At 43.9% G+C, this 13398-nt stretch overlaps 1 protein-coding gene across 8 annotated transcripts in view; it reads right to left on the bottom strand.

Moving 5' to 3' along the window:
• Window positions 1–13398, bottom strand: part of SNX31 (sorting nexin 31) — a 68523-nt gene that overhangs the window by 38993 nt on the left and 16132 nt on the right. For 7 of the 8 annotated variants that reach the window (XM_082364398.1, XM_082364392.1, XM_082364393.1 and 4 more), the window contains exon 4: window positions 11566–11630. The exons of the other annotated variant lie outside the window; for it this stretch is intronic. In XM_082364398.1, coding sequence (XP_082220524.1) covers window positions 11566–11630 — 65 coding nt within the window. The remainder of the gene's footprint in view (window positions 1–11565; window positions 11631–13398) is intronic. 8 annotated transcript variants of the gene reach the window in all.

Genomic DNA, 13398 nt, shown 5'->3' with positions numbered 1-13398 from the left:
ACCCTGTCAGTCCACAGAGCTGCTTGTCTCTGGGAGGCTGATCCTGGTCACAGCGTTCTTATCTCGGGTTCCACGATGGACTAAACCCTGACGCAGCCACTGCATGCAATGTGTTCACTTCTCTCCTAGGCATTTAGAATGGCACTAGTGATGTGTCATCCTTGGGAGAAATGAGAAAAGAGCCATTCAAATCATTTGCTGTGTTCTGAGCCTGCTATATAAGCCAGAATATTAGTAATTAGCAACACAGTGTGTGGGGATGGGGGCGGGGGGTATGCGGGGAGAGGCAGTATCTCTTTTTAGTGACCAGAAAATTTACATCCAGGTCACTTCCTTCCTGGTATCGGTTTGGGGGAGGGAAGATCCTGATGACTGATCAGAACATTATTGGGGGATCACGGGGTTGGGGCTCAGGTCAGCCGACCAGGTGAGAGCACTTTCCCCTCAACAGGCAGCACCTCGCCCTCCTTAGTCCTCCTGACCACCCCCTGCCATTCACAGACACAGCAGATTAGGCACCGGGCTTTGTAGGGAACCGGGAAATCCAACAACCCAATCGCACTGCCCAGGTACCTCAAAAGGTCCATCATGTTAGTGACAGGCTTATTTTTTCCTAATTTTGTTATCCAAGGGCAAGCTTTGACTTTAAATCTTAACCACGCCTACCCTGAACCCACTTACAATCACTAAATGTCTATGATTCTGAACCTAAGTACTTTAGAAGAGAAATGCTGCTGTTCCCCGGATTCAAAGGGTTCGTCCACAAAAGCAGCAGTTTGTGAATGTGTTATATCTACATATCCAGGCAACTTGTAGAGATAGCATCTCATTTATGAGTAAATATAATATCTATGTATTTATTACATACAAATATATTATTAGATCACGATACTGATAATTGTGCTCTGTGCTAACTGCTTCACATACATTGATAGTAGCACATGTAATTCTCATAACAACTCCATGAGGGATATGCACTTATTAAGCCCCCTTTTTCAGATGAAGTACAAGTTTACAAAGGTTAAATAACTCCTCCAGGACATACTGCTAGTTGGTGGCAGAGGCAGGATTCAAGGCCAGCTCCTCATGACTCTACAGCCTGGGCTCAACTAGGTTGGACTTAACTCCTGGCTGGTCCAGGAAGGCTGGTCCAGCATTGCCTTGGAGTGAATATTTGTGTCCCTTCTCCCTCATTCATATGTTGAAGCCCTAACCTCCAATGTGATGGTATTTGCAGATGGAGCCTTTGGGAAGTGATTAGGGTTAAGTGAGGTTGTGTCCCTCATGATGGGATTAGTTTCCTTGTAGGAAGAGACACCACAGACCTTGCTCTCTCTGCACACACACACAAAGAAGAAATTTATTTCTCACAGTTTTAGGAATTTCTGTTCTTTAAGATTCCCAGTTATGGCAACCCGAGCAGACTAACGTATCATAACAATCATAGTGTTCCTTCCACTCTCAAAAGTGTCTGAGTTTGGATAAGTTACATGGCTGCCACGTTACTACCATAGTACCAGCATAAGGGACCATGTTATGCTGCCCCCTCCATGTACAGTAAGTGTCTGTCTGCCTGAGTGAATCTGCCACTTATTGAACACTGTGTTGGTCACTTTTCAAACAGTCCTGTGGCTTCTCCCTGTCAGTACTAGCCTCCAAATCAGCAGATGCTAAACCAACCACCTGCCAGGTTTTCCCTTCAAGCATCCAGTGCTGGGACAACCCACCTCCTGGGATCCTGTGAAAATCACTCCAAGCCCTCCCAGAGCATGTCAGCGGCACTGGTTTCCCGCCTCCATAGCACAGGCCCTGAGCTCCCTCTACACAACCTCAGCCATACTTTCTTCACTTCTACCTTCCTGGGGGAATTCTGGCAGATTTCCCCACTTCCCCTGCAGTTATGATAACTGATAACAGTAGGGCTCCCAAGACCCCATATCTAGCAGAGTAGTCAAGGGTCAGGGGTTTCCCCAGAGCAACTGTTGCAAACAGTCCCTTTCTAGGTATACCTTTGCCTAGGTCTTAGGTTCTTAAAGGTATTTGGCCTCACAAACACTTCTTACCTCCGAGGAAAAACACTCTTGAAATGAACGGAAAGATGTCATTGTCTTTGGGTTTGATTTAAGGAAAAGCTACCATTAATTTGTTACTTCAGTGCAACTCCCAACTCAAACTATATTGCAGACCAATAGATATCTAAATTATATAAACAGTTAAAATGATAGAAATGCATATCCATATTAAATTCTTCTGCAAAAGAAAAGTGAGGAAGCAGATTGCATTGGTAGAGTGGGTCAGATTATAGATGGCCCTGAAATCAGACACTTGAGGATTTTATTTAAAAAGGCAAAAAGGGGCCATGATGGTTCTGGATCAGGCACATGGAAGGATGTAAATGGAGTCATGGAAAGATGTGTCTGGAACTGTGGTGAAAATGAGCTAGAGGAGGGACTGGAGGATGTGAGAGACTTGAGCGAAGCTGGAGACAGTCATCCGTGTGCGAGGTACCAAGGGACGGGGCTAGACCGTGTGCTTAAGAAACGCATGATCCACAGAGCAGACTGCTTGGTTCCAAGCCTAACTCCACCCTCACTGCATGTGACCCTGTGTAAACCTTGACGGGTGACTTCCCTTCTGTGTACTCCATTCCTTCAGCTCTAAAAGTAAGGATGGCAAGAGTAGGATGCCATTCATTGCAAACATTCAAATGACAGCTTTATTGTTTCATTATTGTTAGCAGTAGGAATGATGAGGTCGTTATGTATCTTTGATTTGACTTAGCGGCAACAGATAAGAAATAAAAGAGTCAAGAAAAGATTCAGGGGTGGGACTTCCCTGGTGGTCCAGTGGTTAAGACTCTGTGCTCCCAGTGCAGGGAGCCCAGGTTAGATCCCTGGCCAGGGAACTAGATCCCATATGCCACAACTAAAGATCCCACGTGCTGCAAATAAAGATCCCACGTGCCACAACTAAAGATCCCACGTGCTGCAACTAAAGATCCCGCGTGCTTCAACTAAGACCCGCGCAGCCAAATAAATAAATAAATAAATTTTTAAAAAAGAAAAGAAAAGATTCAGAGAGATGTTTTCAACACTCATATCCAATCAAGTTCTGAGTCCTGTATATTCACATCTTAAAGTATCTCTTCAGTCCATCTACTTCTCTTCATCTTCACCACCAGCACTCTAGTCCCAACTGATATGTCCTCCCCCCTAGACTCCTGCAATGGCCTCCTTATAGGTCACCTTGTTTCCATTCTTGCCCCACTCCCCTGCTCCCCACAAGGCATTCGCCACACAGCAGTCAGAGAAATATTTTTTTTAATGCAAACCTGAAAATGTACCTCTCATGCTCCAAACTCTCTAATGTCCTTACATCATTCATGGGACACTAAAAAGAAAAACACTATTTTTCTCTACGCCACTCACATCAACATTTTTGACACTAATTACGTGTTAGCACAGACCACACGGATTAAGGACCGAGTCCCACAAGTCTGCCCCTCCCTCACTTCAGAAGCCAACTGCAAGTCCAGGCCTCCCATACTTCTGATCAACTCGCTATAAATCTGGGATTCCCAGCACTCCTTACTTGAGATTGATAATTTTCTAGAATAGAACTCAGGAAAGCTCTTTACTTACTATAACCCATTTATTATAAAGGATACAACTCAGGAAGAGCCAAATGGAAGAGAAGCATAGAGCAAGGGATGTGGGTGCACCACCCTCCCAGCTCCTCTACATGTTCACCCACCCAGAAGCTCTCTGAACACCATAGTTCAGGGATTTTTATGGAGGTTTCATCATGTAGGCATGATCAGTGATCAACTCAATCTCCAGCCCCTCTCCCAAACCGGGAAGCCAGGGGGTGGGGCTGAAAGTTCCAACCTTCCAATCATGCCTTGGTCTTTGGGGTGACCAGCCCCCATCCTGAAGCTCTGTAGGGGTCCCCAGCCACCAATTATCTCATCAGCATGCAAAAAGACACCCTTAGCACTCCAGAGGTTCCAGGGGCCTTAGGAACTCTGTCAGATGCTCCTATCATCCCCATCACTCAGGAAACTGCAAGGGTTTTTGGAGCTCTGTGTCAGGAACTGGGTTCAGAGACCAAATATCTATTTCTTTTTTTTTTTTTAAGTGTTCCATAATTTATTTCTTTTCTCATGTGCACATAAAATGAGAAGTTAATATTTAACATATTTAGGATCTTATATTTTAGTTTCCTCTGACTCAGTTTACAAATGGACATGAAGATAATCAGCATCGTAAAAATGTTAGCATTGATGTCAACATCACCAGTGATAAGTCATCTTGAGAGTACATACCCTTGATATGATGTGATGGGAATGGCACTTTACCTTTGTGATCTTCCTCACCAAAAACTCTGAAAAACTTCAGAGTCTAAATATCTATTTCTTATTCTGTCTCGGAGACCCAGCCCTTTGCCATTGGTCAGGATGAGGCAAGTCAGTTGGCAGCTGCCCTTCACTCTCCTTCCTCCTTCTCTCTAGCAATCACCCTAAAGGTTGCCTCAGCCAGTGGAGCTCTGACCCCATCCGAGAAAGGGAAAGGAGGGTGCTCTCCTTCAGGTGGGGCTGCCAATCCTGAAGCAGAGGCCATGGCATGAAGACGCTCTGTGAGAATGAAATCAACACAGAGGAAAGCAGAGCTCGGGGTAGGGAGTGGAAACAGTGTGCCGGCCAAGCTTCCCCAGCTTTTCAGTTAAATGAATACATTTCCCTTTTATGGTTGTCCCTTGCGATTGAAAAAGGCCTGACTAATATGGAAATAGTTGAACTCCACCTTACCTATGCTAAGTATTCATTTCTTGCATGCTCTATTTTTTTTTAATAAATAAATAAATTTATTTATTTATTTATCTCGGGCTGCGTCGGGTTTTTGCAACTGCGTGCGGGCTTCTCATTGAAGTGGCTTCTCTAGTTGTGGAGCACAGGCTCTATGCGCGTGGGCTTCAGTAGTTGCGGCACGCGGGTTTCAGTAGGTGTGGCCTGTGGGCTCTAGAGCGCAAGCTCAGTAGTTGTCGTGCACGGGCATGTGGGATCTTCCCGGGCCAGGGATTGAACCCGTGTCCCCTGCATTGGCAGGTGGATTCTTAACTACTGCACCACCAGGGAAGCCCTGTGCTCTTGGCTTTTTTATACGTAATTTGTTTAAAGCTGGGTCAGATGGCTGCTTAGATGATAAACTCCTTCAGAGCAGGGATTAGGCAGTACATTTATTTTGAAGGGTGCCCTGTGCAAACAGATATTTGAATAATCTTGGTGCCATATTTCTCAAAATAATCCAAGTGAGAGGATCAAAGGAACTATGATAGTGGCATCTAAAATGGTACATTTAAAATTGATTATTTATGCACATAACCTCCCTCTCGAGCCCACCACTCCATATTTACGTGACCTCGATTTGAGAAGAGAATGTTAAGATTAAAGTCTCCAGTGTTCTGTTTGACACAGCGACACTGGTTTCAGTTGGGCAACCTCCTCTCCGTGGGTAACCTCCGCATCAAAGGAGGTACAAAGTTTAAGCGCCACCCAACTCTTTGCCATTGGTTAAAAGGAGACGCGTTGGTTGGCAACCGGCACTCAACTGCCCGCCTCTCCAGCTTGTCCTCTTGGTTGCCTCAGCTAGCGGTGTTCTGACTATCACTCTGCTTCAAGCTTCCCCACTTTTCCCAAGACTCCAACCATATTTACCTCCTCCCTCATCCCCACCAGGTGACCTCACCTCTTGTAAGTCACAGAGGAAACATCAAGAGGGGACTCAGTCTACTTCAACTCACAAACCTCAGACCTGCCTGTAGCCTCACCCAGTCTTTCTCTCTGTCTCACATTCAGTTCAAGAGGAATCCTTCCTCAACCCAATCCCAGTTCGTGTTCAACCCTCCTTCCTCAAGGACTTGGTCCCATTGATTATCAAGGCCAATCCCATCTCCTTCTCCACTGGCTACTCCCCACCAGCAGGCGGATTGACTCAAATCTCTCTCAAACATCAGAAAGACAGAGACTCTGGGTGGATCACCTCCAAGAAAAGGATCTGACTGGTTTGACCGTGGGAGAAGTTCTGCTTTCAGCACTGCTATGGGTATGGATAGAGTCATATGTTTAAAAACAACTAAGCATTTTTTTTTCTTTTAAATGATGCCATTTTTAACTCCCCCCCAAAAAACCCACAAAAGTTGTTCAAGAAAGTAAAGGTAATCATAAACATTATTTGTTCAGTAGTAAGAAATATTTATTATAATGATCAAAATATTGACTAAGGATTTAATTTTTTTTAATTGTAATATAACAAAATTGGGGAGAAGAGGGGAATGAAAGAAGGTGATACAAGAAAGCTGAATCCTCGTCCCCCATAACAGGCAGTCGGTGGATAATGTCTTCAAATTGAAGAACAGGGGAAAGAGATGTATATCATTAACCTCTAGATATTTAAATATCTAAAGAAAAAGCTAAAAGATTTGAAAGCCATTGCCTCTGGGAAGCAGGAGATGGTTATAGTATAATCCTTTCTAGCACTATTTTACTTTTAAATCCTTTTTAGCACTATTTTACTTTTAAATCCTTTTTAGCACTATTTTACTTTTAAAACTATCAGCACATTTTGCTTTGATTAAAAAAATAAACATTTTTAGAATATGGTAAAGAGGAGAAATAAACCATTGAAAAACCTTTGTATTATGAGATAAAAGCAAGTGAACAACAGATAAAACATTTGGAGTGGTGATCAAGGAGGAATTTGGCTCTATTTGTGATATTTGAATTTTACTTTACATATATAATTTATAAAATGTAAAAGCCATACAAAGACGCAATTAGAGGAAAGAAACCAAAGTGGTGGGTTCGGATTGTAGAAAAACAAAACTTAACTCATCTTGATCTAGGGCAGATCAGGAATTAAAACAATTCACAGTAGTAAATGGAATGCATTTATCTTTAAGAAACCTCGAAATCCTCCAATACCATGGGCTGCCTTAACACATTTTGAAACATGTGCTAATTCTTTTCAAGTCGAATGTAACACCCTGAGAAATTGTTTAATTTATCAAAGAAGCTCCATCAGTATGCTTTATTGATATTCTGCTCTGAGGCAGAAGAATGTCTGGTAGCCACAGTGCTTACCCTGAGCTTTATTATCCAAGAAAATCCATATTTGGACTCGCCAACCTCTAAATTTCCATCACACTTAATAATCGGCCCTAATCATTTCACTCCAAGGGACACAGAAAACATTCTTAAGAGGAAATGGGGAAACAGTCATTTCCTAGAGCCCCCAGAGCTATGGTGGGCAACACTTCCCAGATACATAAATTGCCCCTAACTTCCCAAGTATACAAAAGCCATTCCAAATACCTTCTTAGTCTCCTTTTTCTCAAACATGTTGTTCACACTTTAGATTAAGAACCAGGAACGTAAAAAGTCTTTAGTCTAAAGACTTCGGTTTTGCCTTTTCAAAAGTCCCTTCGTCTCAGAGGCAATCGCAGGGCAAAAACACAGAGCATGGTAAGTCAGGGCGCGGGGGGGTGGGTGGAGGCTAGACACACACAACGAGGGGTACTTGGCGGGGGGTGGGGCTGGGGGGCTGCCATCACTCTAGAAATATCTCATGGCATCAGTGGACCCAGGCTCGCTGGGCTTCCACTTATGAAGATGTGGGTCCTTGGACAAATTACTTAACCTGAAAAAGAGATACTAACAGCACCGTCCTCAACAAGTTGTGAGGGATAAATGAGATACCACACAGAAAGCACTGGGTCTGGCCCAGACTGAACGCCCTGTACAGGCAACCCCCTCTGATGACTGCAGCTTGCCTTTGGCCATCCTTGATAGAGCCTCCTCGGAAGTCTCCTATGCGGTCACATGTATTCACGTTTATCACACGGCGTGTCCTTGCCCAGAGACAGGAAGATGTGCTCGTACTTGCTGAGCCCTGGAGAGCCACGCCCGTGAGCGTGTGATTATTTGGCAATAACCACTGGGAAACTGCAGGCCAGGCACTTATCAAAGGCAGTGAAAATATTTAGGTGGGGTCTGTATAATACTGAGGTGGGGAGACTTCCCAATCCCTGCTCCCTGGGTTCCTTAAATGGTCTGGCAGACCCACACCTCACCATCTTTGAAGAAGTTGAAAATGGTCCCAAGCCTGGACAACTGGGTTTTCAGAGGGGCTGTCTCTGGTGAAAATTGGGTCTGGTCAGGGAGGAGGGAAGCAGAGGTACAAAGATGCAGCGGGCAGGACTCAAGCCACATAGAAGCTGTGTTAAGGCAGTTCATCAGGAGGCACTAGGCAGGTCTGGGAGCACAACTCTGGGCCCATTTGACACCACCTAGTGTCTGGGGAGAGATGTGCTGGCGCCATCTTTGCCGGAAGCAATCTCTCAGCAGGCTGGGAAGAGGAAAAAGGACTGGCGTTGGTAATAGCAGGAGGACCTCACAGGTGTTATGACATTGGCCAGATTACATTTAAGTGCCTTAAGAGCACTGGCTCACTTAATCCTCCCAACAACACTAAGAGAGGAGCCATTCTCCCCATTTTAGAGATAGGGAGACTGAGATACAAAGAGACTAAGTAAATACAAATCCAAAGTAGGGCAGCCAAAATTTGAACCTTGGCCATCTCACTTTGAGCCTGCACTCCTAACCACTAAGCTAGTTCTGAGGCTGATTAGTCAGCAGGATGGTTGAAGATGTGATCTTGATAAGAGAAACTGTGGTTTGGGTTTCACTGCAGACATGACACTCTGGCCTGGGGCAAAGTGTTAGTGAGAAAGTCCTCAGAAACGGAGAGGCAAGATCCAGAAGTACGGCAGACAGGTTCCACCAGCTCAGCTCCAGCAACTCCCAACACCGTGGGTCAGCCATCAGCTGGCTCACTGAATGCACCCCTTTCAAAGCTGATGGATCACCTGGGAAGAACCAGAGGCAAAAATCCCACAAGAAAGGAGGAAAGAAACGTGACCAAATAAGGGTGAAAAATATATCCCCCCCAAAACTGATGTCACCAAGGAGAGGAAAACAATGGCTGTGTTAATCAAAATAAGGCTTCTCTGAACTCAGACCTCAAAGAACAAATCAAGGTCTCAAAAAAGAGGTAAGCGAATAGACGTGAAAGGAAGCTGGCCAAGTTCACAGAAGCAACGGAAGCGAAAAATAAAGCCATTGCAAAAAGTGAAAATCTCATCAGAAGAAGCAGGAAGAGACGCTGCAAAATGCAGCGGGGGCAAAAGGTTTCTGTGCAGAGTTATACAGATAAAAAAATACTGAGAGCACTAAAATCAAATAAAACAGATGTGGAGAACAAATGTATGGACACCAAGTGGGGAAAGGTGGGGTGGGATGGATTGGGAGATTGGGATTGACATATATATGCTAATATGTATAAAATAGATAACTAATGGGAACCTGCTGTATAGCACAGGGAACTCTACTTCAATTCGCTGTACAGTAGAAACTAACACAACATTGTAAAACAACTATACCCCAATAAAAAAGAAAGAAAGAAAGAAAGGAGGAAAGAAAAACACATTAAAAAAAAAACAAAACTCCATTAAATTATCAGGAAAAAAAGACGCTCAAAACAAAGCTCCAAAACACTGCCACCCTCTGAATGATTTTTAGAAAGCATTGAAAGCAAAAACCATAATGCACACAAAGATGACAGACCCACAGCTGACTGTACCTCCATGCATTCGCATAGAATGATTTGCAAGATGTAAACTTTGAAAAACAAGGTTCAGAAAGTGGGTAGAGTGTGTGCTTATCTGTAAAGCAAAAAAGGATATGCATACATATGAATGCTTGCATGTGCATGGAAATGTGTAGAAGGGACATACATTAAACTGTAAACAACTGTTGTCTCTGAGGGGGGGCCTGGAGACCCGTGGTGGGTGCGAGGTTACTTTCATCATAGACCCTTTTGTGCTGTTGGAATGTTACCACCAGCACCGCCTCAAAAACAACCTTTTCAAAGAAAAGAAAAGTATGTACATATACATATATATATATACACACACATACCATTAAGTGTATGTGAAAGTACGAGCAATTATACAATGGGAGGGGAGGCTCTAGGGGCATTTCTCAGTTGGCTGGACCAGTAAGTTTGTCAACACACTTGAACAACTGAGTAAATGCAAATTTGCTTCCAGTTTTTACACGTCTGATCAAGGTATCATTCGTCCCTGACCTAAGGAGCCAGTTCAATAATATCACGTCATCATGTAATTTCAATCCTTTTGAAGCTCTTCCATTCAGTCAAGAATGTACACGCAGGGCTTCCCCGGTGGCACAGTGGTTAAGAATCCGCCTGCCAATGCAGGGGACACAGGTTCGAGCCCTGGTCCGGGAAGATCCCACATGCCGTGGAGCAACTAAGCCCGTGCGCCACAACTACTGAGCCTGCACTCTAGAGCCCGTGAGCCACAACTACTGAAGCCCGCGTGCCACAACTACTGAGCCCGCACGCCTAGAGCCCGTGCTCCGCAACAAGTGAAGCCACCGCAGTGAGAAGCCTGTGTACCACAGCGAAGAGTAGCCCCCGCTCGCCGCAACTAGAGAAAGACCGCATGCAGCAACAAAGACCCAACGCAGCCAAAAATTAATTAATTAATTAAATCTATATATTAAAAAAAAAGAATGTACATGCGGCATAAAAATGTTCCCATGTGTACCACCTGAATGGGTGTTGTGCTAAACAAATGTACTTGGCCAAGTTCCAGCCTCTAGGGGACAAGAGGCCAGTTGTTCTTTAGACCAACAAAGGAAAGGGAGTTGCTGTCTGTCACTATGTTGAGACTGAATTTTCTCCATGATCCGTTTACGATACAATTAGGAGCAGAGGGGGCTTCCCTGGTGGCGCAGTGGTTGAGAGTCTGCCTGCCAATGCAGGGGACACGGGTTCGAGCCCTGGTCCGGGAAGATCCCACATGCCACGGAGCAACTAGGCCCGTGAGCCACAACTACTGAGCCTGCGCGTCTGGAGCCTGTGCTCGGCAAAGAGAGGCCGCGATTGTGAGAGGCCCGTGCACCGCGATGAAGAGTGGCCCCCGCTTGTCGCAACTAGAGAAAGCCCTCGCACAGAAACGAAGACCCAACACAGCCAAAAATAAATAAATAAATAAATAAATATTAAAAAAAAAATTAGGAGCAGAGAATATACAAGTGATACATGGCTATTACTGCTGTCCTGAGGTCTTCACTGTGGCACACTTGGAAGTCCCAGATACAAAAGTAGGGTCCCACAATTGTCATGGGGGCCCTTAATGGTAAAATGTTCTCTTCTCCATGGCCAGTTTTGAGATGCACAATGCTTAAGCTACAGGAAAAAAGGTATCTGCTTAAATAAAATGGGCAAAAGGTCAAGTGACACACTTAATTTTCCATCTAGAATCTAAACTTCCAAAATAACAAAATAGGAACCATTTTCCTGTTACTCCAAACGAATGTATTTTATCTGAATCCAGGCTCTGTAGGGCTGATGACCAGAAAAGCACACATGGAGACATATTCTGCAGTGAAATAATGACCTTAGTCAAGAAAAGCAAGCTTACCAGCTGCACCAGTTTCAAAAAATCAACGAAGACATCACTTCTCAACATGTTTGGGTCCATGGTTACTGAAAAACAGGGACAGTGAGCCAGGTTACCACGGGGCTGGGTTGACTGCTCTGTTAAACTGCTCTGTCCTCCAGGAAGCCCTCCAGGCCTTGCCAGTGCACCGCTGCCTCCTTGAAGGCGATGGAGCCTGTGACTTCTCAAATTCAAGAAAATCTACAAAGCCCGCCTCCTCCAGGCAGCCTCGCAGGCAGCATGAACCCATCACACCAATCCGGCTGACTGTTTCCAGGAATCCTACTTTATTCATGCACACCCATGGCCCAATATCCATCTAGCTGCCCCTATAGAAGGATGATGAGGTTAATACGAGGTAGCAATAAGATCTAAAAACTTGGACCTAGACTCCCACTTTAGCAAGATGCTTGGTAATTTGAAAATTTTAAATCAACCAAGAAACACTGATTGAGAGGACCTCTTTTCAAGATGGGAGCTCTCAAGAGGTTACCAAAAAAAAGCAATTATAAGGCTGTCAGATATTTAAAATTTCATTCTTCTATACTTATAAGAGCAATTTCCCCCTTCGTTTTAAGGCTCCAGATACCAATACCCAGAGCTGTGGCCCGAGCAGATGGGCCAAGACTTTCCCCTGAGGACCTCACACTCACACGTGAAGTGCTTCTCAGCCGTTTCCTCACTTCTTATCTTCCTCCCCACAAGTCCTCTCCTGGACCCTGCACTTGAGCTAAACTTATCCAATTTCTAAATCTGTATTAAATGTCTTTCTTTTTGTTCCTGTTTTACTGATTTTGTCAAATAACTTCTACCAGCATTCAAAACTAGCACTGACTGAGGTCATTTGAGGTAGTGCTTCCCAAACGATGCCATGTTTTTCAAAATAAAGTAACTAAGAGAGAGAGCGTCTCTGTAACAGGAGAAACTTTTTTTTATAAAAGGTATTCCCTCTTTTTTAAAGGGGGAAAAAGCTCTTGTCTTATTTTCTGGAGTATGTGTGCCATGTATGCAAACTAATCATTATAATCATTAGCGTGGATCCTTGGGGATGGGGAAAGCTATTGAAAAAGTGTTCATCCAACTAGTATTTACTGTACAACTGTTAAGTACCAGGTACTATGCAAAGCACTTGGTATATTTTAGCTCACTTAATCTTCACAACAAAAGAAGATTACCTGAAGTAGATAGTATCTCCATTTTACAGATAAAGACACTGAAGCTCAGAGAAGGTAAGTGTCTTGCCCCAGGTCACACAGCCAGTGAGGTGCAAACCTGGGACTTGACTCTAGGTCTGAATAGAGACTGTGTTCACAGTCACAGCACTATGCTGCACTGTCTCCTTCCTTCACCTTCCAAGAAGATGCACGAAGCATCCTGACTACAGATAAAGGCCAGGCCTGGAGAAGTGACCCTTTAAGCAGTGTGATCATTTGTGAAAAGGCCAGTTGTTAAAAGGAGTATTTCACGAAGATATGAGAACACAAACCAAGAAGGAATGAAAATTCAGAAGATATTACATTTTGAGTTTGAAAGGGTTTATTTAACAGGTCTAAAAGAGGTATAGTCTCCACTACAAAAGATGAATGGAAAATAGATGACTTCTAGAATTTCTATTTACCATGTTTAAAAAAAATATGTGCAGCCCTGAGAAATAATGAGGTAAATCTATAATCTCTCACCTAAAATGACCTGTAAGAGTAATATTTTAAAAGGAATAAAATCAGCATACAGAAGAAAAAGCTTTTTTTCTTTTGTTATGAAGGACATTAGTGGGGTAGTTGGTGAAGTTTGAATAAGGTCTCTATATTAGATAAC

The sequence above is a fragment of the Balaenoptera borealis genome, assembly GCF_965194805.1.
Source record: "Balaenoptera borealis genome assembly, chromosome: 17".
Taxonomy (NCBI): Eukaryota; Metazoa; Chordata; class Mammalia; order Artiodactyla; family Balaenopteridae; genus Balaenoptera; species Balaenoptera borealis.
This window is presented reverse-complemented; position numbering and strand designations above follow the sequence as displayed.